Raw genomic sequence first — 27,206 nt, 5'->3', positions numbered from 1 at the left:
ATCATATCTGTTTTAAGTCAGGAGAGTGGTTGTCATTGGTTGTTGTCTATCATATCTGTTTTAAGTCAGGAGAGTGGTTGTCGTTAGTTGTTGTCTATCATACCTGTTTTAAGTCAGGAGAGTGGTTGTCATTGGTTGTTGTCTATCATACCTGTTTTAAGTCAGGAGAGTGGTTGTCATTGGTTGTTGTCTATCATATCTGTTTTAAGTCAGGAGAGTGGTTGTCGTTGGTTGTTGTCTATCATATCTGTTTTAAGTCAGGAGAGTGGTTGTCGTTGGTTGTTGTCTATCATATCTGTTTTAAGTCAGGAGAGTGGTTGTCGTTGGTTGTTGTCTATCATACATGTTTTAAGTCAGGAGAGTGGTTGTCATTGGTTGTTGTCTATCATATCTGTTTTAAGTCAGGAGAGTGGTTGTCATTGGTTGTTGTCTATCATATCTGTTTTAAGTCAGGAGAGTGGTTGTCGTTGGTTGTTGTCTATCATATCTGTTTTAAGTCAGGAGAGTGGTTGTCGTTAGTTGTTGTCTATCATACCTGTTTTAAGTCAGGAGAGTGGTTGTCGTTAGTTGTTGTCTATCATACCTGTTTTAAGTCAGGAGAGTGGTTGTCGTTAGTTGTTGTCTATCATATCTGTTTTAAGTCAGGAGAGTGGTTGTCATTGGTTGTTGTCTATCATATCTGTTTTAAGTCAGGAGAGTGGTTGTCGTTAGTTGTTGTCTATCATACCTGTTTTAAGTCAGGAGAGTGGTTGTCGTTAGTTGTTGTCTATCATATCTGTTTTAAGTCAGGAGAGTGGTTGTCATTAGTTGTCTATCATACCTGTTTTAAGTCAGGAGAGTGGTTGTCATTGGTTGTTGTCTATCATACCTGTTTTAAGTCAGGAGAGTGGTTGTCGTTAGTTGTTGTCTATCATACCTGTTTTAAGTCAGGAGAGTGGTTGTCGTTAGTTGTTGTCTATCATACCTGTTTTAAGTCAGGAGAGTGGTTGTCGTTAGTTGTTGTCTATCATACCTGTTTTTTCTTTATTGTTATGTGATTAATTAGGCATTTGTTGTTTTCTTTTGAATTGTCTCACTGAACCATGAAAATGAGGTCAAGGACAATAAACATATCACAGGTGGAAACTTTGTAACATAAAGTATCTGCATATTGTAAAAGGTAAGAAACAGTCACATCTTTGCCATCTGAAATATAATGCTCTATATGAATAGTTTACACTATTGTTGTGCTATTGTAATCACTATGTTTTGAATTTTGCAACTTTTGAGGCACACAAGACAATAACAGTCAAATTCCTCTTACTTCAATCATGAATGGTAGAATCAAATAATATTATAAAATGGAAAAAATAATATCAAAAATATGTAAGGTGATTAAAATAGATGAAAGAGCTTTCAAAGATCTCACACATTTCTTTCTGAAAATGATAGAGACCAATTTTACTGAAGTCATGAAATGATTTCTGAACTTGCCTTTTTAGCCAATATAAGGTGTACTTAAGTTGGTATAGATACCATGTTAATGTAAGTTTTACAAGATTGGACACAGCGACATGCATCTTTTTAATTGCTTGAAAATGATCTGTTGTTTCACAAGTACATGTAACAGTATATAATGCAGGTCAATCTTTTTGAAATATCATACATGTATGATGAATTTAAAACAAAACCAGGTGCTCCGCAGGGCGCAGCTTTATACGACCGCAGAAGTTAAACCCTGAACAGTTGGGGCAAGTATGGACACAACATTCAAGCTTGATACAGCTCTGAATTTGGATAGTGATAAAATAGTTGACACAACATTGGTTTCTGACACAGAATATATGTGGTCTAAGAACTTAAACTTAAAAACTTTTAAATTGGACATTTACCTATTATGGTCCAATATCCAAAATCAAAATACATGGTTAGATTCAGCATATCAAAGACCCCCTTACATTCAATTTTTGTTGAAATCAAACTGCGCTCATAATCAAAAATCTAAGTACATGTTAAGATTTAGCATATCAAAGAACCCCAAGAATTCAATTTTTGTTAAAGTCAAACTAAATTTAATTTTGGAACCTTTGGACCTTAATGTAAAAATGTAGACCAATTTGAAAACGGGACCAAATATTAAGATTCTAAATACAGTTAGATTCGGCATATCAAGGAACCCCAATAATTCATTTTTTTTACCCTTTTGGCCCCTAATTCCTAAACTATTGGGACCGCAACCCCCAAAATCAATCCCAACCTTCCTTTAGTGGTATTGAACCTTCTGCTAAAAAATTATAGAGATCCATTCAATAAAACTAAAAATATTGTCCAGAAACTAAATGTGTCTTTGAACGACGACGCAGACTACAACATCATACCATTATACGACGCAAAAATTTTTTTTGAGGTCGTATAAAAATGTATTTAAAAAGACATTAATGTTACAAAACATACAAAATTGTAAGTTGTAGTACTTTTACAACAAAATTTTCAAAAAATAATCATAATGATTTAACATGTATAATATGAAGGACTGTCTGTTTTTTTATTATAAATTTTTAAAACATAATTACATGTATAAAAAAAAAAAATATGGAGATGTGGTATGATTGCCAATGAGACAAGTATCCAAGAGTTCAAATGAAGTGCATTAATTTTAATAGACAACCATACATTCTTCAACAAGGTATAAACTGTTCATTAGATGTGCTACAATGTACATCAACAGTCTATTTTATTGTTTTCTCAGTTCACTTCAGTACAATAGGTTAATATTCAGTACAATAGGTTAATAGACTTATAATGTTACTTGATATCTGTAATCAGTATCAACATTTTCTAGTTTTCACTTTTATTAACAGATCTCCCATTTCTCCTCACAGTAGACAAGTTCTAACAATACTCGCAACCAGTATGCTAATTTCCAAAAAGTTCACTTCATCTTATGTATTTTAAAAATATTTCACATCAATTATACATAAATAATAAATTACATTAAGTATCATCTTCATCTTCTTCATCTCCAAATGACAGTAATTTTTTGTCCTTCACTTTTTTAGAGTTTGATTGTAAAGCTTTGATTGAGTCTTTCTTCTTTTTGGCTGAGCTTGTATTTAGATCTGATGTTGATTCACTTGATCTTTTCTCTGGCTTTTTAAAAGTGATTTTACCATCTGATGTTGATTCACTTGATCTTTTCTCTGGCTTTTTAAAAGTGATTTTACCATCTGCAATTGCTTCGTCTGAAAATAAAAGAAGGTGATCTTGTTGTAATGTTTCCATGGAAAAGAAATATGAAAATAGATGTGTGAATGCCAATGATGTAGCTTTATTGTAAAAAAGTCAGCAGAAAATTTGCCAAAACTTTATCAACTTGAATGAAACACAAACATGCTCTCAATGTCATCATTTTACATTCATGCAGCAAAATTCAGCTTCCTGTTAGGTTTAACAAAAAAAGTCCTCACACTGTTTTATTCTAGAAGGACAGAATGATGGCAATGCATGAGTAACACAATACATGTATTACCTGGTCTATAAGGCCAAATAAAAATATATGTGTGGTTCCAGTAACCCTACCTTCCCTACTTTTTCGGCTTAAAAATAGCCTACCCTAAAGATTTTATTGTCATTTTTCATTAAGCACTGTTAAAGTCAGAATGTTGCTCAAATAGACTCAATGTAAAAAAAAATAAAATAAAAAAAAAATCCCTGCCTACCTACCCTAACTTTTTTTTAGATGTAACTGGAACCACACATACTTTTTTATTTGGCCTAAGTATTACCCTATCATGGGGAATAAAGATGTGCTTATAGAAATATTCCAGACAATAATGATCTGTTCTGTTTTTTATGTTTTTGTATTATTCCACAATTATTTTCTATGTTTTGTTAAAATAACTACAAAAATTTACAGTTTCATCTTTGCAATGTATTGCAACAGTAAAACAATAATAATAACCAATGGTGTCAATTGAATGTATATAAAAATGGTAAACATGATCTTCAATGATTCTTTAGCTTTTTCAGTCTGGTTGCTGCTATATCATTATCAAAATACCAATGACAATGCAATTAAAAATCACTGTTAAAAAGAACTTTAAATCAAAGGATCTAATCAATCATGATTTTTATACCTTTATCAAAATAAACAGACTGCTTTTCACAATATAGCATTTTAAGCCTGACACTAGGATAAGCAATCTTCAATCAAAGAATCAATGCTAATTCAGTACTTTACAAGATTTTTTTTTATTTACTGGTTAACTTACCATCAGCTTTGCTATCTAGAACTTTCTGTTCAGTGTTTGCTTCATCAGCAGTTAGATCTCCCTTCTTCAGAACTACAACCATTGGTTTCTCATCATCTTTCTCTGGTGAATCATCATCTTCATCAAAATCTGGCATTTTTGCTCTCTGAAAGAAAGAAATAAACCAAAATGTTATTTCTTCCTGTATATAAATTTTTAAGTAATATTAGATATGTGTGATTAAGCAGTTTCTGAGAAATGAGGGCATAAATGCATGCACACACAGGTATGGAAGGTCGAGGTACTCACAAATATTGTACAGGGAATACTTATATGTACAAATGTACTGGAAGAACTTGCATTCATAATGTCAAACTATACACATGTAGTTAGGCCAAATAAAAAAGTATGTGTGGTTCCAGTTACATCTGAAAAAAAGTTAGGGTAGGTAGGTACGGATTTTTTTTTAATTTTATGTTTTTTTTTACATTGAGTCTATGGGAGCAACATTCTGATTTTAACAGTGCTTAATGAAAAATGACAATAAAATCTTTAGGGTAGGTTATTTTTTAAAGTCGAAAAAGTAGGGACGGTAGGGTTACTGGAACCACACATATATTTTTATTTGGCCTTAGAATTTTGAAAATTACTTTTCAAGATTAACCCAAGTTAAAAATATTAAATTAATATTAGTAAATAAAATTAATTAGGAATAAAAAATTATTTACAAAAGAGTGAAATAAAATCAAAATTATGTCTCTTTTTAAAACCTGTCTTCAACTGCATCATGAAAGTTTTGAATGATATAAATGTCACATGATTTTTTATTGTTTTCTTTATTATCAAATATAACAGTAAAAATATCTATGGGTCAGCTTTTGACAATTTATTCTAATCTCTAAATGCATGTACATAAATAGGACATGAAACAACTTGTACACTGAATTCCTGAAAATCTCAAAAACTCAATTTGATTTCTAAAACAAAAGGATACATGTTTTACCTAAAAAACTCTAACTTTACTAAAATGGTGTAATACTGCTTTTATTGACAAAGACTACAAGTTTTGTCATGTTAACTCAATTTAAGTACAATTTAACTTTAAGAATTCAAGTTCAAGTTTTGTGTAGTTTTCAGATGAAACCATACAACTGTATGTACATCAAATGCTTTGTATCTATGCTCCATAGCTAAATATAGGTTGTGTATCTTTTGTGTCTAATAAGAGGTATATAATAAATAGTGAGTCATGGGTACTTATTTTTAAATATAAGGTCTTTATTTCTTTATGCAATTTTCTAAGATCTTTAGTTACTGATACTATGCTACATGGTTTTAGACCCCAATAAATGGCCAACATCCCAGGTTTTATTATCACTAATAAATGATTACCATTTGAAGTTGAACATGGCAGAATGTTGCCATTATTCAGAGGATGTTACAGGTTTTACTGTATTGCTGAAATCAAATTTCAGTTGAGGTATATTTGCTTACTGAATTGGTTAAAGTAAACCAATCCTAATTCAATTATTCATCGAGGTCAATATTAATATTACACTAAGCCATTTTCTGAAATCCTAGATCTTAAAAAAAAACTTATCATGCTAGTTGTATCCACTAATCATTAAATAATATAAGTAGTTCTTGGTAAACTGCTAAAATGAATTTTATTTAAACAGGTTGGGAACAAACCCTCTATATGGTGATTATACCTGTATAGAGGGATAATCCTTCTATAGAAGGGTAAAATTGTCCCTCTATAGAGGGGTATTTTTGTTTAGACTGGATTTAAATAAAAATAGGGCAGAATGGCATTCTCTACTTATTAAAGCAGTAACCTGGAACAGTTGATGCACCAATTGATGTACTTAATTTAATACGTACATGCCCAGTTTGATGCTTATCTGACTAAATATAAAATCTATTGTTCACCATGATTGAAAGCTGTGATGATCAGGTAAATTCTGCTCACTTATGCCTCACTGAACAGAATTTCTATTGTTAGATTTAACATGAAATTTAAAGGTCAACTATTCCTTTTGTTGTTGACCAGGTGTTCAGATAGGTCTGAGACTACTATAACACAGTAGTCTCAGGATAGGTATACAAGAGATTCCAAGTTTTGTTACTTTAGCAGAAAACTGGTTATCCCAATTTTTAGTAAAGTGCATACCGGTATATATATATGTTGATGCATATATATATGCTAAAGATTATAGCCAATCTAACTAGAAAATGCCATTCTGCCCTAATTTGCTTTAAATCCAGTGCAAACAAAAATACCCCTCTATAGAGAGATAATTTTATCCTTTAAAGAAGGATTATCCCTCTATACAGGTATAATCACCATACAGGGGGTTTGTTCCAAACCTGTTAAAGAATTTGCTTTCAGTTTGTATTCATTTTAGTATCTTTGTATATTAATAAAATCATCTCTTTTCTAAGATGTCATTAAATGATAATTTTTCTTTGAATAATGTCAGAGGCTTATCTAGAGGGGCAGGTATATAGGGAAGCAATATAGCATTACTGGAATGGGCCTTATGAAAATTTGTGGATCCGCCACTGAATGTCTTAGTAATGAATATCTCTAACTTATTTTACAGTATCAATATAGTAATGACAAATGAAGGTAATGTTGTACTCAAGGAGACTGTCTTTGCTGGAAGTGGAAAGCATAGTATTGCAAAAGACAACTGTTCAGTCCTTAACGCTTAACCTTTGCATTGACGTCTACATCTTCTTTGTATCCTACGTTCTCTTTAAATTTTTGTATAAAAGCTGGTTCATTTTTCACATAGGAAATTGCATTTTTCTTTGACATCGTTTTTGTTTTTCTCAGGGCCTTTAATGGAGGGGAAGCGTAATGATACAATTAATGATGGTGTATGTACCGAGGATCTTCCTCCGTTTTATTTGGAGCACAACTGATACAAAATTCTACAATTAATATTTTGAATGACTTAAATTGTTCTAAAATAATTAAAGAGGGAGTCATTATAGATATGCATAAGGTTCGAACAGCGTATGGTAAGACTCCTTTAATTATATACAGCTGAGGTTTTATGGAATGCTCCATCTGATGATCATGCAAATCTATCTTGATCTGGTAGATATAGATTTGTTGCATTGGAAATAATACCAAATCTCCATATTTTATATTAATTGAACTTTCAAGCATAGGCGGATCCAGGGGCCGTGAGGGGCGCCTCCCCTTTTCGTGTGAAAATTTGGTTGTTTATATAGGGAATCACTGAAGCATGACTGGAGCCCCCCTTTTTTAGGTCAGTCAGCGCCTAGATACTAAAATAATCTTCACGGATGGTCTACAGGACCATGACTAGAATTTGAAATATCTTAATAAAATAAACACAATCATTATAAGGTTTTTGTACGCCCGCGAATTAAGATAAAACAGTTGTGTTCATCCTTGCTAGCTACTTGTGTTTATATACCATCAAAATAAGGAGGTGTGGTAAGCTATTGGCTATATCCACTCATGCAAAACGTCTACAACGAGTCAGAGATAAAATATGGGTACACATTGCCGCGGCTCCGAAATAAAATGGTTTTAATGCCAAACATAAAAAGGTTTATAACTTAGAAACGTAATTTTTTACAATTAATGCAAGGTCATGCAAATCGTGAACATCTCCATTGTTTTGAAATTAAAACCAATAAGAATAAGACAGCCGGTCAACAACAAAAAAAACGAATTAGACAGTAATCCTTATAATTACTTATATAATTTATCACACAACAACAAAGTACGACAGAAAACACATACCAAGGACAACAATGTCAAGCTCTATATAGAAGTCGACCCGTGACTTGACAATTGCAAGTTCTGTACAATTATCATTCAAGAAAACATATACAAACCGCTGACATGCATGGGATGTATGGCACAGACCGAGGCACAGACACATTAACACGATTTACCTAGTCTTTTGGGCATCCCCTTTTTATATAATTCCAAACATCTAAATTACAAAAGTACATGCATACATAATTGGAAATTCATTTAATAATAATAATAATAATAATAATAATAATAATAATAATAATAATAATAATAATAATAATAATAATAATAATAATAATAATAATAATAATATAATAATAATAATAATAATAAAATTCTTTATTTAACGAAGGTAACACATTTAACAATTACATGTTAATCTTCCATGAGGCCTTCAAAAACAAATAGAAAACAGAAAAAAATACATACAAAATAAAATACATACTACAGTTAAATATAGCAGCTTAAATATTGAATAAGTACATATGCATTTGGTAAATTATTCCAGGTAATAAGACCAGAATATTTAAATGTTCTTTTTAAAAAAATCAGAATTAGGTCTTGGTACATGAAGAAGTCCTGATGTTGTCGACCTCAGACAATAATAACATACGGTATATGTAAACTTCTTGCATGTGTATATATTATTATAGTGAGATGTTTGTATAGAACTATTTAAAAAAAAATCCAATGCTCGATCCAATGATCTATTCTAATACAAAAATTGAAATACCAAAATTATATAACACGCTATCTAACAATTTGTAAGGTAAAAGACATGCAGCACCTTAATTCATGGTATATTGTTACGCTTGGAACATTCAATCAATCAAACAAAACGTGCAGGCTTAGCGAGTTCAAAATGAACACACTGCATGCCTTAATTGATGTTTTCCTGTTCATATATAAACAATGAACCATGAATTCCGGGTTTTGGAGAAATTTAGTATTTTACTATTTATTGAAACTTTTTTTCTAAACCATATTTTTTTATAGAGTTTATAAAGCTCCTCAGTGGGGGTGTCCAAATAGTCCCACAATCCGGCACAATCTTTTGACAATATTATCACATAAACATTAATTAGTATTTTAAACAAGATAATCAAATAATCAAAAATACAGTCCTAGCTAGATTATTGAATAATCACATAATTATGAAATATTTTATCTGGTAATGAAATAATCACCCCGGGATAACCACTCAATAAAACGGCGAAGTAATAACATAAACGGCACTCCCGTGACAAGGTCCACAAGGAGGCTCATATAATATATAGAAATTATATTTATCATGTCACATTAATTTATAACGTATCGGAAAATATGTCAGGCTTCTGAGGTAGTACCTCATGTCAAAGCTCTAAGTCAGCAATGCAGTAGTCATGTTCAAACTCAAAGCGTACTAAATGAAAATCAAAAATAACGAAATTTGTCAGGCTACAAGAAACAGCTAATAGAGTTCACCTTTCAAAAGTAAAAATGACGCTATCAGATAAAACGAGAATACAATTTTATTCAGTCTAATTTTTTCGTTTCTCAAACAGTGAAAACCCTTGAGAATAAGGATACCTTCAAAAAAAGCAAAAACGTCAACTCTATTTGACGTCATTTGACCTAATTTGCGCAACACGTGACTTTATTTGACGTCATATAACGATGGATTTATAATGAATGACGTTTCATATATAAGATAGCCGATTGGTTTCAAGAATAAATTATATACTGCGCATGCTTACGTTGGCAGATCTCAATACATCACGTGACTTGGTTGTCGCCATATTGGAGCACAAGTCGATACCATTGTGAATGGTGGGAACATACCAGTGCTATACTTTTAAAATGCGTAAAAAATAAATTTTCAATAAAACATTGTAAGTAACAGGTAGTTAGTTTCAAGCGAACAACGAATTTAATGTTCAATATTTGTACATAAATATTTTGAACAGGGAAAACGAATTTCCGAACAACATTCATTCATGGGTTGGCGCGGGTTCTGAACAGGAAGATGAACCATAACGGTGGGAACCTGTTAGGATCTTTATTTTTACTTGAAAGGCAATATTGACATATTATACCCAATCCCCTCTTTCTTAAGCACAGAATGTATAAGATATTATTGCATACAATTGTTTGGTTCCCTAGAGAACACATGTAAATGCCCCGATGATTACAAAGGGGGATCACTCCGAATTGATTATATTTTTCTTCAAATAATGAATTTCTCGAGCGGATTATGCATATTTGACCAAAAAGAAGACGGCAATTAACAAGGAACTAATACAGAAGAACTTATTTAAAAATGCCAAGAGCAGAGGGGAGACCTAATTATAAAAGTTGATCAGCTGATAATTTAAGTGCATCAAGAAATTGATTCATGATTGTCCTTAAATTAATACCAGTTTGGTCTTTCTGTTTTAACAAACATTTCTATACAAGAAAGAGAAGATTTGTGTGTGTGTACTTTGGAGTGAAAAATGTAAAAAAAGAAAATATAAACTTTAATTTCACTGTATGTTCATGCAGTCAGCACTGGATGTACTGAAGTAGAATAAACTGAGTCTGAACACTCGTTTCAGTAGGTCTTTTCACCACTGCATACCACCAAACACCCCAAACAATATGTTTTCATTGTTATAAATGTGACCTAAATATAATATTTAAGTTTAGTTCATAAATCATATAAAGAGTAAGAGACCAAACATCTACGTTGAACAGAAAAAGAGAGTCTAAATGAACTCTGCAAACCACCATGGACAATATTTTAGATAACGTCAAATGATTCTTATACACAATGTGTTCCAGAAAAATAATGATGAAGCTAGAGACGTATTTCATTATATTGACTATTCTGATTATCGACTTTAACCTAAAAATTGATGAAATTATATGGGATTTCATTTAATTTATCGCTTTATTGTTTGATTTCACTGTTTTTCTGATTAGTTGGTGTTGTTTTTCGGTGGTGAAAAGACTCACCCTTTGTGCTTTGAGCCAGTTCAGCCTTGTTCGTATCATCCATGTACCACTTCGGCCATGTAATATAATAATAGTAGTTTCAGTAATACTTTCATTCTTTATAACAGGGATGATTCCACTATATAGTTTAGGGCCGCTGAGCGGTCCTTAAATTGGCCAGCGGCCCCAAAAAAATGTACATGAAAATGAATTCCCAATTCAGGAAAATAAAATAATAATCGATATTTCCGGAAAAGTTTCTGTCACCGATTAAGGCAACTATAATTTTTCATAGTTTGTTGTCAAAACGTTTTAAAATCCGGATAAGAATGCTGGTTACGATCGCATCTTAGTAACAACGATTCAATTATGTCAAAATGTGGGAAACAATTTTAGCAGCCGAATACAATTAATTAATATGTTATGGGAGTATTGGATCTTGTAAAAGCAGATCGCCCAGCAGGTTGATAAAAATGGGTGTCAAAGCAGACCTCGGCAGAGAGCAAATTCAAATTTTGATATAACATTGATGGATAAGGTTTAATAGACGCCGATCTCGTAAAAGCAGATCGCCCAGCAGAGCCAGTTATATAATATGATGAAAACTTGTTTTGTAAAAGAAATTATTTCCTCAAAAGACAAAAGTTTGAGCGTTTTTTGAAAATAATGTTGATGATAGACCATTCATGAAATACGATGTCATCATTATTGAACTATTTCAAAAGTTTTGAAGATGATCCAAGTAATTTTAAAGATTAGAACACTGGTTCAATGCTTTAAATATCTTATCAATCAAGTATATGAACCTTTGTAATTGCTTTTCTGAATTCGACAATTGACCAGTTCAATTTGAAATCTCAATTTGAAATCCATTTGAATTCAGGTAAATTTATAGAGATGACCTGCTGTTGAAAAACTACCCGATGAATGATTTTTTTCAGTGGTTTATGTTAGCTGAAATATATGTTTTTATAATAGGCCTAGGTAACTATAGCTAAGATGATAGACTAGTGCATCATGTTCAATGATATTCATGTAATAACAGTAGCCCATCCAGAATTATTCAAAATGTTACAACTTACATGAACATCAGTGTACAGGCATGACAGGTTAAACTTAATAATATACATTTTTCGTTTTTCAGGAAAATAATGTTATTTCGTCTTAGATTTTATGCTTAAAAAATTCCCAATTAGAATAAAAATTCCCAATTTGATGTTCAAGGGACCCATTTGAAAACACCTGGAATCATCCCTGTATAAAAATAGATTATTTTGTAGCTATTTATTTACCCTTTATAACTTAGTATTATGAAAGGAGTGACTGGTGAAAAAAATGATTTTATCATTTTTTACACAAACATATATATTGTATAATGGTCAATTATTTTTTTTCTCTCTCTGTTGTGAAGAGATAATATGGCTGCTAATTAATTGCCCTGTTTTGAAGCCATAGTTTACCGATTGTCACCTTGTAGTAAACAATCAACAAATAAATGTGGATATTGAGCACTTGTATAACATGTACAAACAGATAATAGTTTACTTTAATAACATTGCGATCACCAGATTTTTACGAGAAGGTTCACGCTAAGGTAACTTGCATACAGAAAATATTTTGATGAATTGTTTCCTGAAAACAAGCCAATAAAAAAAAAACTTCTTCTAAATGTGGACAAATTAAAGAATTTTCTTAAGAAAAAAGTACATGAACATAAGTTTTATAATGAAAACTATCCATTTAGTTATGAAAAACATATTATGCATAATTTTTTTTTAATTTGAGGAAATTTCATATGACTTTAAAAAAAACTTTATTACACTTTCTTGGTCATGATGTTTTGTAAAACAATAATGATAATACTTAAACTATGTTTAATATTAAAGTTTCACTTCATGTTCACATTTGAATTAAATGTAAAAATATGATTGCCAATGTGACAACTCTTTAAGTAGGACGAAATAACTGTGTCATTGAAGTTTAGTTAACATCTATAGGTCACTACTGCCGTCAACAATGAGCAAAACCATTACCCATAGTCGGCTATAAAAGGTCTTGAAATGTTGACTGTTTTCTTTCCCCAGTCTCTGAAAGTCTATATCACATATAAAGATATATTTACTTAAATATACCTCTTATTTTATTATTCAAAACATTGATTAGAGAAAAAAATATAATGGACTAAAATGACTAAGGCTGAACTAGTGTATGGCTCGAAGGGCTGAATGGATCTTGAAAGCCTAAATGTTACCCCACTGAAATTCAGATCCATGTCAACACTTTGCCAACCTGAACCTTTCATACTTTAGGTATTGTTCATATGCTATTAAGTTGTTATTTTCTTTCATACTAAATTTAAAAAAGAAATAGATATGTTGATTTGAAATTATGGTTTTATATTATACTAAAAAGCCACCATAAGTGAATAATAGGCCTAAAATTGATCAGATTGGGGTTGATAAAATTGTAAGGGTTCACCGGAACCCAGTGTCTCACCTACTTTTTCTATTATTCGCAGGCTCAACAAAAACAAGGGAAAAAAAATAATAAAAGTATTCCTCTCAATACTATGTTTTGATTGTTAACAGCTTCTGTCCAAGTTTGGTAAAAATCCAGGATAAAAATCTATTGTTCAAAATTCAGAATTATAGCTGAATACGAAGTCCAGTGGCAGTATTTGGCCTCATTTACTAATTACTAGCAAGAGCATTATGTGAATATCTGGACTTTATGGCATGATAACGTAGGAATACGATTTTCTGTCTTCTACTGATCTGACTGTCAGGACAAATGATGGAGAGATTGTCTAGATATCACAGGCCACAAGTTTCTCATCTAAAATATTTATATAATAATATCCCTCACTGTTAAAGTTTCCTTTACTCACTGTTAAAGTTTCCTTTACTCACTGTTGGAGTTCCCACTCCAGAGTATGAAATAAACCCAAAAAACATTGCAGAAAAAATAGCTATGTAGGTTTTCCCCGTTGTTCAGTCCATTACTTTCTGGCAGTATTATAATAAATCATTCATGAGTTGTATGTCACACTTAAGCTTTGTTGTTTCCAATCTCAACTCTTATTTTTGTCTCATTAGTAAAAAATATTTTTTTCCAGTTTTGTCGCACTTTCCAATAGTTTTCCAAAACAAATTATTTTTTATCTTTTCCGATTTACTGGGGAAATCATGGTTTCCTTTGTTACTGGATATCTTTCTAAACCGTTACACTTTTGCTGCCGTCTGACTGTCCTGTGTAAAAGAAACAGGGTTCATTGTCTGCCCATTAAATGCATTGATGATTATACCTATAGTTGGTTGCTGGTTCAAACCTAACAGTTGTTTAAGCTTCTGTTAATCCTTGGAAGGTTGGGATTGATTTTGGGAGTTGAGGTCCCAACAGTTTAGGAATTAGGGGCCCAAATAAGCATTTTTCTTGGTTTTTGCACCATAGCTTTAGTATAAGTAAATTATAAATTTATGAAATTTAAACACAGTTTAGGAATAAGGGGCCCAAAGGGTCCAAAATTAAACTTTGGTTTGATTTCAACAAAAATTGAACCCTTGGGGTTCTTTGATATGCTGAATCTTAAAATGTACTTAGGTTTTTAATTGTTGGCCCAGTTTTCAAGTTGGTCCAAATCGGGGTCCAAAATTAAACTTTGTTTGATTTCATCAAAAATTGAATAATTGGGGTTCTTTGATATGCCAAATCTAACTGTGTATGTAGATTCTTAATTTTTGGCCCCGTTTTCAAATTGGTCTACATTAAAGTCCAAAGGGTCCAAAATTAAACTAAGTTTGATTTTAACAAAAATTGAATTCTTGGGCTCCTTTGATATGCTGAATCTAAACATGTACTTAGATTTTTGATTATGGACCCATTTTTATACGACCGCAAAAATTTTAATTTTTCGTCGTATATTGCTATCACGTTTGCGTCATCGTCGTCGTCAGAATACTTTTAGTTTTCGCACTCTAACTTTAGTAAAAGTGAATAGAAATCTATGAAACTTTAACACAAGGTTTATGACCACAAAAGGAAGGTTGGGATTGATTTTGGGAGTTTTGATCCCAACATTTTAGGAATTAGGGGCCAAAAAGGGCCCAAATAAGCATTTTCTTGGTTTTCGCACAATAACTTAAGTTTAAGTAAATAGAAATCTATGAAATTTTGACACAAGGTTTATGACCACAAAAGGAAGGATGGGATTGATTTTGGGAGTTTTGGTTCTAACAGTTTAGGAATTAGGGGCCAAAAAAGGGCCCAAATAAGCATTATTCTTGGTTTTCGCACAATAACTTTAATTTAAGTAAATAGAAATCAATGAAATTTAAACACAAGGTTTATGACCACAAAAGGAAGGTTGGTATTGATTTTGGGAGTTGAGGTCTGAACAGTTTAGGAATTAGGGGCCAAAAAGGGGCCCCAAGTAAGCATTATTCTTGGTTTTCGCACCATAACTTTAGTTTAAGTAAATAGAAATCTATGAAATTTAAACAAAAGGTTTATGACCACTAAAGGAAGGTTGGGTTTGATTTTGGGAGTTTTGGGCCCAACAGTTTAGGAATAAGGGGTCCAAAGGGTCCAAAATTGAACGTAGTTTGATTTCATCAAAAATTGAATAATTGGGGTTCTTTGATATGCCGAATCTAACTGTGTATGTAGATTCTTAATTTTTGGTCCCGTTTTCAAATTGGTCTACATTAAGGTCCAAAGGGTCCAAAATTAAACTTGGTTTGATTTTGACAAAAATTGAATCCTTGAGCTTTTTTGATATGCTGAATCTAAACATGTACTTAGATTTTTGATTATGGTTCCAGTTTTCATGTTGGTTCAAATCAGGATCCAAAATTATTATATTAAGTATTGTGCAATAGCAAGAAATTTTCAATTGCACAGTATTCAGCAATAGCAAGAAATCTTCAATTGCACAGTATTGTGCAAAAGCAAGAAATTTTCAATTGCACAGTATTGCGCAATAGCAAGAAATCTTCAATTGCACAGTATTGCGCAATAGCAAGAAATATCTAATTGCACAATATTGTGCAATAGCAAGAAATTTTCAATTGATTGGAGTTATCTTTCTTTGTCCAGAATAGTAGTTGAATCAACTTAAATCATTGTTTTATACAATATACAATGTATATTCACTTTTACTACCAACTGATAAATTAAAACAATCTTTACCATTCAGTGATAACAAGCACCTTTTGTTACATTTTAATATTTTATGATGTATTTAAATGAGTAGTTATTGTTGCAAACTCCATTAGAAATTTGAATTGAGATCAGTTTTGGAAAAAGGGAAAGGGGGATGTGAAAAAAAAAATGGGGGGGGGGGGGGTTAAATTTTTCTCATTTCAGATTTCATAAATAAAAAGAAAATTTCTTGAAACATTTTTTTGAGAGGATTAATATTCAACAGCATAGTGAATTGCTCAAAGGAAAAAAAGTATTTTAAGTTCATTAGACCACATTCATTCTGTGTCAGAAACCTATACTGTGTCAACTATTTAATCACAATCCAAATTTAGAGCTGAATCCAGCTTGAATGTTGTGTCCAGGATCCAAAATTATTATATTAAGTATTGTGCAATAGCAAGAAATTTTCAATTGCACAGTATTCAGCAATAGCAAGAAATCTTCAATTGCACAGTATTGTGCAATAGCAAGAAATTTTCAATTGCACAGTATTGCACAATAGCAAGAAATTTTCAATTGCACAGTATTGAGCAATAGCAAGTATTTTCAATTGCACAGTATTGTGCAATAGCAAGAAATATCTAATTGCACAATAGCAAGAAATTTTCAATAGGAGTTATCTTTCTTTGTCCAGAATAGTAGTTGAATCAACTTAAATCATTGTTTTATACAATATACAATGTATATTCACTTTTACTACCAACTGATAAATTAAAACAAGAGCTGTCAAAATGACAGTAAACCGGATTCTTTAACATTTATTTGTGTTCTGGCATTTATCAATATTACAAGGACCAAAACTCCTAATAGGTAAAATTTATGATTATCAATATCAAAGTTGACTTCACGAGCAAATGCACGGACACGACATTTTTTAAACTTTCAAGAACCGTAACTCCTGAACGGTAAAAGTCAAAATCGTCATTATTGAACTTGACCTCCATTTTGTTGTCAGTAACAACATATTAAAATTTTAAAAGGTTTGGTTGAACTGTTCATGAGTAAATGCACGGACACAACATTTTTTAAACTTTCAAGAACCGTAACTCCTGAACGGTAAAAGTCAAAATCGTCATTATTGAACTTGACCTCCATTTTGTTGTTAGTAACAACATATTAAAATTTAAAAAGGTTTGGTTGAACGCTTCATGAGTAAATGCACGGACAACATTTGGTTGCCGCCCAGCCGCCCGCCGTACAGCCCCAAATCAATAACCGACATTTTTGACACAAAAATCCGGTTAACAATCTTTACAATTCAGTGATAACAAGCACTTTTTTACATTTTAATATTTTATGATGTATTTAAATGAGTAGTTATTGTTCCAAACTCCATTAGTAATTTGAATTGAGATCAGTTTTGGAATAAGGGAAAGGGGGATGTGAAAAAAAAATTGGGGGGGGGGGGGGGGTTCAATTTTTCTCATTTCAGATTTCATAGATAAAAATAAATTTTTTTTGAGAGGATTAATAGTGAATTGCTCAAAGGCAAAAAACAAATTTTAAGTTTATTAGACCACACTCATTCTGTGTCAGAAACCTATGCTGTGTCAACTACAGTTAACTCTCGTTGTCTCGAACTCGGTTGACTTGAAATTTCGGATGAGTCGAAGTTTTCACGTGGTCCCGAATTTTACTCCATACAAAAGTATGTAATTCGACTCCTGATGAGTCGAAATTTCGGTTGAGTCGAACTAAATTTACGGTCCCAAGGTTAACAAAGCATTCAAAATTCATTTTTTATCTCGAACTAATACACATATGTCAAAACATGACCTCCGGGATTTAAATGGATTGAAGAGTTAATCTGACAATACACGTGTAATTAAATTTCCGGTCACTGACCACTGTATTGATTTATGACATGCTATTTCCATGAGTGTTTACCTAAGATTATCTTTTATAGAATTTTGATAAATAATTAGTGATACATTGTTAATGTTCATGAAAAAGTATTTAAAATGTTTACAAAACAATTAATTTGTGATTTACACTAATACGCCTGGGTGTGTATAAAGTGAGGATTATGGCTTCCTAAAACTACTCAAACGGCGTCTTTAATCTTGTTATATTTTCTTTTGAAAAGAAAGAGTGAGATAAAAAAAAAATGAATAGAAACATCTTAAATTTTGAAATTAATTATTATTTTTGAAAATGAATAGAAATTAAAATTTTCTTAAATCTCTTGTATCCGAGAATAAACAATTTTGTCAGCTATAACCGACCTGAATAACGAAACTATCAATTGGATTTACTCTCTTGGAAAAGCCATAGGATTATTTTTAATTGAAACAATTGAATAAGTAAAAATAATGTCATTATAATAATAAAAGACTGTGACATACAAATACATCGATCTGATACTAGAATATCGATCCCCTTGCCATATTCACCCGGATATTTATTTTAGCTTTACCAAGCTAAGCAAGAGTGGTGTCCCTTAGATTGTCGAACTTCCGGTGTTCGTTTGAGTCGAACTACGTGTAACTCGAAATATTTCTCTGGTCCGGCTGACTTCGTCATAACGAGAATCGACTGTATTTAATCACAATCCAAATTTAGAGCTGAATCCAGCTTGAATGTTGTGTCTTTACTTACCCCAATCGTTCAGGGATTCAACCTCTGCTGTCGTATAAAGCTGCACCCTGCGGAGCATCTGGTTCATTTTTGTTATCTATCATATGATTGGTTGTACTTGTGGATGTTTCAAACCGGAAGTCTTATAATCTATAACTAAAAGTCAGCCTGATGAGGAAATCAATATCCAGACTCCTTTTTTGTCGTTTTTCTCCAAAAATACCTCAATCTGAATAATTGTAAGAATGGATGATAAATGCGACTATGCATGTTACCTATAGAACACAGAGGCATGATGATTAATTTATTGTGGAAGGAAGAGAAGCGACACACAAAATGAGGTCTTCTCGTTTAATAGTATAGATGACAAATATAAAGTCAATATCTTTGAGCATGACAAAAAAAAGTGTTGAAGACTCAATAGTTAAAAAAAAGGGTGAAAAACTGGGAAATAAATAGGTAATTTTGACAGTTTGATCTCAGACAACACCATTCTGTTGTTTCTTTGAACTGATTCCTAATATATTTGAGTATGAAAGGTATCTCATCATTCTCAGATAAATCAACCAGTTGTCACTAGATCGAAATTGTACAGCTTAACCATGTTAACACAGGAAATTTGAAAACTGAAAAACAATAGCGCTGATATTTAATTTGAAAGCGCTGTGGTCTGTCCAATACAACAGTGCTGAAATGTGATAGCACTGAATACTGCAGCTCTAAAACAGCCTAGGATTAATATAGGAAGTAAAAACAGTGTTTGTCAAGTTAATTTTTGTTATACTTTAAACTATTATTGAAAGCTTGAATTAATAAAATGTTATTAAATTCTTGAATTAATTCATACCCATTATTATCTTTTATAGGATGTAAGACCAAGATGGAGGTATCTGAAACTCTGAATGGCAACACAACAGGGGAAACCATCATGAAAGATCCTTCAGCTTTAGAGAAAGACAACTTAAATCAAAATGGCTACACAGATGATAAACTTGCAGAGAAAGTCAATGGAAATTCTGACCTGCATAATAAGAACACCTCAAATGACATCAATGCTATGGAAACATCAGAAAATGAAACAAATGAACATGACAATGGGCATGATGGGGATGAAGATCTAAACAAAGAAACAGTAGACACTCAACAGAATGAATTGAAAGTAGAAGACAAACTTAAAGTAGAGGAAGAACTTGACAATTCAACTGCTACATCAAATATTTCTGATATTAGTCCATACGAAGACAGTGAACAATCAATGGACGTTGATTCAAAAGAAGAACATGAAAATAAAGGGGAAAGCGATCATGATGATGATGTTAAGGAGAAAGATGATATCCCTACATCTTCTGGTAAAGAAGTTGAAACGAATCCAGTTGATGAAATAAAGGAGAAAGATAATATGTCTACATGTTCTGGTCAAGAAGTTGAAACAAAAAATGGTGAATTTGAAGATGGGTCTGAAAAGGCAAATTTGGATGAAAAGGAAATTAAAAACGCTGAAGAAATAAACAAAGACCAAACAAACTTGCAAGATTCTGAATATCGAGTATCAACCGGTGATGAAAAAATGAATGACATGAAAGAAGACCATGAAGATTGTGAGAAAGTAAAAACAGAGCAAGAAAGCACAACTCTAGATAAAGATTCGTCTGAAAATGGAGGTCAAGATGAGGATGCAAATAATTCAGCAAACAACTTGCAAACGAAAAAGATAGAAAATGTGTCTGATGAGCTTAAAATGAATGGAGGGGAGAAATCTGGTCGAGAAAATGAAAGTCAGTCTAAATCTATTGAAAAGGTCACTGATATAGATGGATCTGAAATTCTTATAACGATTAATGAAGAAATTGAGGACAGCGAAAGTGAAAATGAAATAAGTGCAAACACAAGCGCTAGTAAAAGTAAAGATAAAACTAATGATACAGTAGAAAAAGAAGAAACAAAACAATTAAAGGATGATTCTAATAAAGACAAAAAAGATTCTAGAGAAGTAGTTGTTATCAATGAGAGTCCTGACAAAAATGAAAAGGTGGTAGCTAAAGTTTCAAAACCTGTGATTTTGCCACAACCGGCACCCATGTTTAAAAGTAAACAAATTTTACAGCCTCCAATAGCTACTGGAGCATCACAAGTTCGATTTCCTGTTTTACCAGGATCGTCTATTCAGTATTTTGTGCCATCGAGTATTCAGTCAATGCCAAACACACAACAGAAGTACATTAATGTTGGTGGCCAGCAGATTTTAATAACTATACCGACATCTAGTATGGGTACAGTTCTAAATTCATCAATAATTGGAAATGCTGGATCATCAGTTTTAGGAATACAATCTAAACCAAGTCCTCCTATGACTATGGGATTTCCACTTCCTAATCATAACAAAAATCCTTTGGATAAAACCATTGATGTTGATATTCCACAAGCTAGTTGGGAACAATTAGAACTTATAAAATACGAAGTGCTCAGTAGAAAACCAGACAATGCATTTTGGGGTGGTTTAGCGAATGTTAGCAAAAAGGCAGATTTAAGTTCAGCATCTAAACTGCTCTTTGATTTAGGAAGTGACCTCGTTAAAGAATTAGCATATGAGCAAATCGTTCAGGTTCAAAGGAAAAAAGATGAGGCAGATTTGTTGAATGCTAGTGAGAAGGAGAGTCTTCAAAGAATGAAGAAAGTAGTTGAGGAGTTGAAAAATAAACTTGAATACCTACATGATATACCAAAGCTAAAATGTAAATGTGGATTTACCACTGAATCTAAGAACGTTATGTATTTGCATAAACAGTATCCACATGTGTCATATAATACACCTGACAAGTCAGCTCTACTTACCTGTCCTCATTGTAACCAAAGTTTCCAAGGAAAAATTGCAGAAGACATGTTCAAAGCTCATATTGAGAAGGAACATAACATTGTTGGGAGATCTAACCACAAATCCAACCTCTGGCCTTGTAATTTATGTACGTTTGAAGGCGCAAATAGAAACACAATAATGAAACATAAGCTCAAGTGTGAGAAAAACTTTAAGGAGCATATAAATCAAGCACCTCATCATGTGGACATTAATCTTAGCTTGAAAAATATTTTTTACAAATTTCAAGTACATAATAAAAAACTTCAGTTACAACAGCAAGCTCAACATGCAAGAAAAATTGCTCAAATAGATAGACCAGACACTAGAGGAATACCAATTGCAAAACACCAACCAGCCATAATTAAGCCTAAAACAAACCAAGCTCAGGCAAAACCGCCACCTGTAGTTAATCCAAATCGTCCTATTATGACATCTCATTTTCAAGGACCTACTCCTGCATCAACTGCATATGCAATGCAAAGTGCTGGTACAAGATTTGTTACTGCCCCAGTACAGAAACAGCCTCAACCGTTGAAACCAGCATCTGCAAATAAACCCACTGTCAACCAGTTACTGCGAACACAACAAAATGTAAATGCAAATACAAGACCTGGATTTGAGGTATGCGAGATATGTGGGGGTTACGTTAAAGACAGAATGTCGCTGAGGATTCATTTCTTTTACGCACACAAGATAGAAATGCCAGCTCATGTTTTCAGTAAACCATTAGCTCCTCTTTTTTGTAATATTTGTAATGAACGTTTTTGGACATCTCAGGGTTTCACAAAACATAAAACCAGTGCTAAGCATCTTAACACTGTGAAACAAAATGCATCTGCTACCAACCAATGCTGGATTTGTCATCAGAAGCCTGAAAATTTATATTCTCATCTGCATAAATTCCATCGCTTGACAACAGGAGAATGTATGGCATTGAAGCGCTGTATGTTTTGTGGTACATTGTCACAATCTCGTAAAGAATTAGAACTTCATATGGCAGCAACCCATGGTGTTTTGATAAAAGGAGAAGAGAATAAAGGGAGTACCAGTACCCCTGTCAGTTCTGTAATCAAGCCTCAACCACAGTCTAGTGCAGCTACAAAGAATTTATCCACTGTAGTTACTGGAGGATCATCTGGGATGGTCAGAAATAACTTTTGTGTCTTCTGTTCTAGCCAGTTTCAAGACAATACCAAACTGACTTTACATTGTCTAAGTGTACATGCTACCTGTAAGAAATGTGGAATGGTTGTCAATAAAATGGCCGATCTTGCCAGGCATGTTTGTAAAATGTCAAGCAAGACCTGTAATATTTGTGGTCTTAAGAACTTGAAACCAGCTGGTCTGCTCAAGCATCTTGAAAGTCATACCAAACCATGCAGTGTAGCTCTGAAAAGATTGAGTCCATCTCAGATTAATATAGCTACTGGTGGAAAGTTTATGAGACTTGATCCAAGACTGAGAACTAGAAATGCTAGGACAACAGCAAATATAATAGAAGGAGAAATTAAAATGGAGCAAACAAAGGGTTTGACGGTAGCCATGAATTTTGATAAGCCCAGAAAAGGCAAAGTAATAATTGATTTGTCAGGGAAAACAGATGTCAGAAAGGAAGAAGTTGTTATAGAGAGCGACAATGATTCTGATGTCATCATTCAGGAGGAAGAAAGAACTGAAATTGTCCTAGATAGTGATGATGATGATGTCAAGTCTGGGAAGAACCGAAGTGAAAGTAAAAGCCAGAAAAATAATTCTGAGAATAAAGATGAAAGTGAAGAAGAAAAAAATATCAAAAAAGAATGTGAATCTACTAAGGATGAAAACCATACTAAAGACAGAGAAAATGACAACACTGAAATTGAAGGCAAAGGTCATGAAGAAAATGATGACAAATCTATTGTGAAAGAGGAAATGGATTTAGACAAACCTTCTGTAAAGAATGAAAGCAAAGACAAACTTAATGTCAAAGAGGAAATTGATATAGACAAACCTTCTGTAAAAGAGGAAAACGTTGAAGACAAACCTAGTGAAAAAGAGGAAAACGATGTAGATCAACCAAAAGAATTAGATGAAAATTATGAAAAATGCGAAAACATGGAAGAAAATAAAACGGACATGACTTCAGACAATAAAATAGATGATTATTCCGTTGAAATAAATAAAGGACAATTAACAATAAAAGAGGAACATAGTAATTCTTCAATCGAAGATACTAATTCTTCGAAAAATGCTTTAGAAAATGAAGACTGTGACTCAGTGCAATCTGAAATTTCAACTGGTGAAGCTAAAAATCTCGCAGGTAGCTTGAGAAAGAGATCTCATTCTGAATGTGAGAATAGTGATGACCCTGAGGAGGACACAAAGAAAAAAAAAATGGATGAAGATTCAGATAATAGTTGATGTACTTTGTGTCATAATATTTAAAACAGTAGTCAGTTTATATTAAAATGTGTAGCCATGGTTTTTTAAGATTATCATTTAGTGGCAGACCTGTTTGGGTTTTATTTTTTGTTATTATTTTTTACAGAATTCTAGAACATGTAGAAGAAAGAAGTTAATTATGATAAATGTATATAAAGTTAATCATTTAGATTTGCTTTTGGGGTTCCTTTTTTTCCCAGAAACGTCTTAAAATTACATAACTGATTCCAGGAGTACACCTTTGAAAAACTATTTTGAAACCATTATCAGATTTTATTTATTTTCAAGTTATTTTTGAAAATTTCTTCAAACATTTCCCTCATTTTTGATAACACTACATGCCTTATGTAGGCTTAAAATAATTTCATCAAGTATTAGATGAACAAACTTTGATAATGTGTGCAGTAAATTTTCATCATGAAGTGATTTTACTTATAAAAATGCAAAAATAGGTCAAAATTTGTCAAATCATGATTTGAGCAAAATGAATTGTTCTTGCAGTCCTGAAAGATTTTTTTCATTAGACAGATAGTTACATGTTTGTTTTAAGCAAACTATTTACACTTTGATTTAGAAATTTTTAAGAACAGCTATTTATAGAAATTTTTATAATTTTGAATTGTTCATAAAAATTTCTCATTACTTCTGATTGACTGAAAACTTGGTAACCAGGCACTGTTTGTCATAATTGTCAATTATCAGATTCCATCTTTTCTGATTAAGTAAACTGGTATATTGTGTTATTTTATTTTAAATCTAGTGCATTAGTATGAAACAGCAGTCCTTTGCTGTTAAAAAAACTGACTGAAATAAAAGGCATGTACCTTTTTGATTTCCATATTTGTAGTCTTGGCTTTTCATTTTTTGGGGATACATGAAGTTATTAAGATAGCTATAAATTCTGGAATTATTACAAGTTTTTTTATTGCAAATAATGTGACAGATGGAAATCATTAAGAAGTAGCTTTGTTATATCTGATATATTTATCTGAAATCGCAATAATTTCTGAATTTACAGTATTGTTTACTTTTGAATGGAATAATAAAAGTTGTGATATACTGCTGTAATTTTATTCAAACAACTTACAGTTTTTCATTTACATGTAATTGAATATTTGATTAAAAAATTTAATTTTTAACTGAAAAGATAAAGTTATGGGTTAAATGCATTTAGAATTAGAAATCTAGCTTTTGATTTACAATGAAATCCACAAAAATTAGCTTAGTGCAAATAATGAGTGTCAAAAAGACTACAGAATAGTTAATAGGAAAATTTTACTTTTGAAAGAAGAATTTAGAATTAGACATGTTACCTCCCTTGAATAATGGGAAGTCACAATGGAAACTACTTTGTTCATAGATAATTTGATAATGTTTTTTCTTTAAAAAAAATGTTGTTGATACTTGTGCTTAAATATCCTGCTGCATTTCCATGTGATCATTATTAATCAAATATGTATGATGCTTTTAATCATTAGGCCTTTTTTTATATGAGAGGGGGAGTACTTTATTTTCATAGACATGTAGGTGAAGACTTTTTTTATTGATAAAGAATGAAATAAATATTTTTTTTTGTTTATTTTTCTCGTTATCAATTTACTTTTCCCTTTCACAAAAGTTAATAAAGTTTTGAGTGGTATTTTTTTGGTATTAGGTACAACAATAAAGAATTAGAATTGCACTGAAGGTGCTCTCATACATGACAGTCTTGTATTCATAATATATCTATGAAGAAAATCTAGTTAAAAGATATAAGGAGAATTCGTTAAGATGAATAATTCTCGTTTTAAGTTCGAAGGTTAGTAAATAATTTTTCATATTAGGAGCAATTTGCCTGTGTAATCAATCTAAGAATCTCAAATGTTACATTGTTATCTCATACATGTTTTAAAACATTTGTTATGATGTTGTGGCATGCTAAAGATTGATGTATTTTGTCAGGATTTGAGTAATTGTGGTACATATTAAGAAGAGGAAACGTCTATTAAATGAGTTTTTATGATTGCATGTTGTCTAGGGCAGTGTCAAGAAAAAAAAATATTGCTTTAGAAAAGATCAATTATGTTAATTTCATATTGCCTGAATGAAATGTTTTCTTAACAACAAAAAGGGATGAACTGTATTTCAAGAATTTTTTGAAGTAAGAATTTATAAAACATAATTTTTACAAATTAACTAAAACTACGGATAAATATATATATGATTTTTCTTGCCACAGACTGGTGGACAAATAGCACTTGCAGCACTTTTGTTTTGTTATGTTTATTGAGACATTTTGTGTTAAGATTCGTAATTGTATTTGCACTTTTTTTCACATCATTATGATCACGAGGATGACAATGTATACATGTGGCCACCATCTGTGCCACTTGCTTTTTTAAAAAATTTCAAATACTTACACAGTAACCTGTGTAACCTTAAATTCACTGTTTGTGGCAATTTGGGGAACATAACTTTTTAAACCTGGATAGACATCCAGACCCCTTTAGAATATTATATAATCAATGGATGTCGTGAAAAAAATAATGTCTTCTAACTAAGCACAATCTAAAGAAAAGAAATCTATAGTTCCAATTCTGTTTTAAACTTTTTTCTTTCTTTTGATTTGTCACACTTTCAAGAAAGGACCATGGTTTAATGTGTATAATGTTATAAATGTAAATATGATGGACATTTAGAATTATTTCTTTATAAAATGTATCACGATATTTATTACATTTTTTCATATTTACTTTAATATGAAGGCACCAAAAATATTTTTAGTATATTTTTACACCTTTAATAAGATAATGTTCATATTAAATGATGTCATTATGGTTTGGAAAACTCTTCTAAGTTTAAAAAATTTTATCAAATTTTGTTTACATGAAACCTTTTCAAATAATGATGAAGTTTATGAAAACAGTAAGTTATAGAATTATTAACAATGTGATTGTTACATGAATAGTAATTATGGTATGAAAAGAATTCATATAATATAAATTGATGTGTGTATGTGTGCAATTTTCATATTAATGCTTACTCCCTAGTACATTTATACAATGTCTTTGTTGTTGTTAAGAGGTGTGGTGTAAATGTGATAGATAGTGCTCATGTTTGTGTACATATATAAACTCCTCATTGTAATAAGATAATGGGAGAATAAAATATATATATTATTGAA

General features: G+C 31.8%; 2 protein-coding genes across 4 annotated transcripts; one reads left to right on the top strand and one right to left on the bottom strand.

Annotated features, from left to right (window-relative positions):
- Positions 1-1,544: 1,544 nt before the first annotated feature.
- Positions 1,545-10,190, bottom strand: LOC143080318 (uncharacterized protein KIAA1143 homolog). Of its 3 annotated transcripts, XM_076256101.1 has the most exons (4): positions 6,949-7,105; positions 4,251-4,395; positions 3,210-3,221; positions 1,545-3,155 (listed from the first exon to the last, which is right to left on the bottom strand). In XM_076256101.1, the coding sequence occupies exons 1-4, from the start codon at positions 7,051-7,053 to the stop codon at positions 2,974-2,976; spliced, it is 444 nt and encodes a 147-aa protein (XP_076112216.1). In that variant the 5' UTR covers positions 7,054-7,105; the 3' UTR covers positions 1,545-2,973. The 3 variants fall into 3 exon arrangements, with proteins under 3 accessions (XP_076112216.1, XP_076112218.1, XP_076112215.1); XM_076256103.1 differs by lacking the exon at positions 6,949-7,105 and adding an exon at positions 10,159-10,190 and having other exon boundaries at positions 1,545-3,221; XM_076256100.1 differs by having other exon boundaries at positions 1,545-3,221.
- Positions 9,790-27,206, top strand: LOC143080316 (uncharacterized). The gene is made up of 2 exons (XM_076256098.1): positions 9,790-9,905; positions 19,635-27,206. The coding sequence occupies exon 2, from the start codon at positions 19,649-19,651 to the stop codon at positions 24,020-24,022; it is 4,374 nt and encodes a 1,457-aa protein (XP_076112213.1). The 5' UTR covers positions 9,790-9,905; positions 19,635-19,648; the 3' UTR covers positions 24,023-27,206.

Source organism: Mytilus galloprovincialis, chromosome 6 (genome assembly GCF_965363235.1).
Source record: "Mytilus galloprovincialis chromosome 6, xbMytGall1.hap1.1, whole genome shotgun sequence".
In the NCBI taxonomy this organism is placed as follows: Eukaryota; Metazoa; Mollusca; class Bivalvia; order Mytilida; family Mytilidae; genus Mytilus; species Mytilus galloprovincialis.
This window is presented reverse-complemented; position numbering and strand designations above follow the sequence as displayed.

Excerpts from the sequence above, each read along its gene's own strand:
- LOC143080316 (XM_076256098.1), top strand. The coding sequence starts at position 19,649 with ATGGAGGTATCTGAAACTCTGAATGGCAACACAACAGGGGAAACCATC.
- LOC143080318 (XM_076256100.1), bottom strand. The coding sequence starts at position 7,053 with ATGTCAAAGAAAAATGCAATTTCCTATGTGAAAAATGAACCAGCTTTT. Across the intron at positions 4,396-6,948 it reads ATGTAGACGTCAATGCAAAG|AGAGCAAAAATGCCAGATTT; the intron begins GTTAAGCGTTAA and ends TCTTTCTTTCAG. Across the intron at positions 3,222-4,250 it reads TCTAGATAGCAAAGCTGATG|ACGAAGCAATTGCAGATGGT; the intron begins GTAAGTTAACCA and ends TTTTATTTTCAG.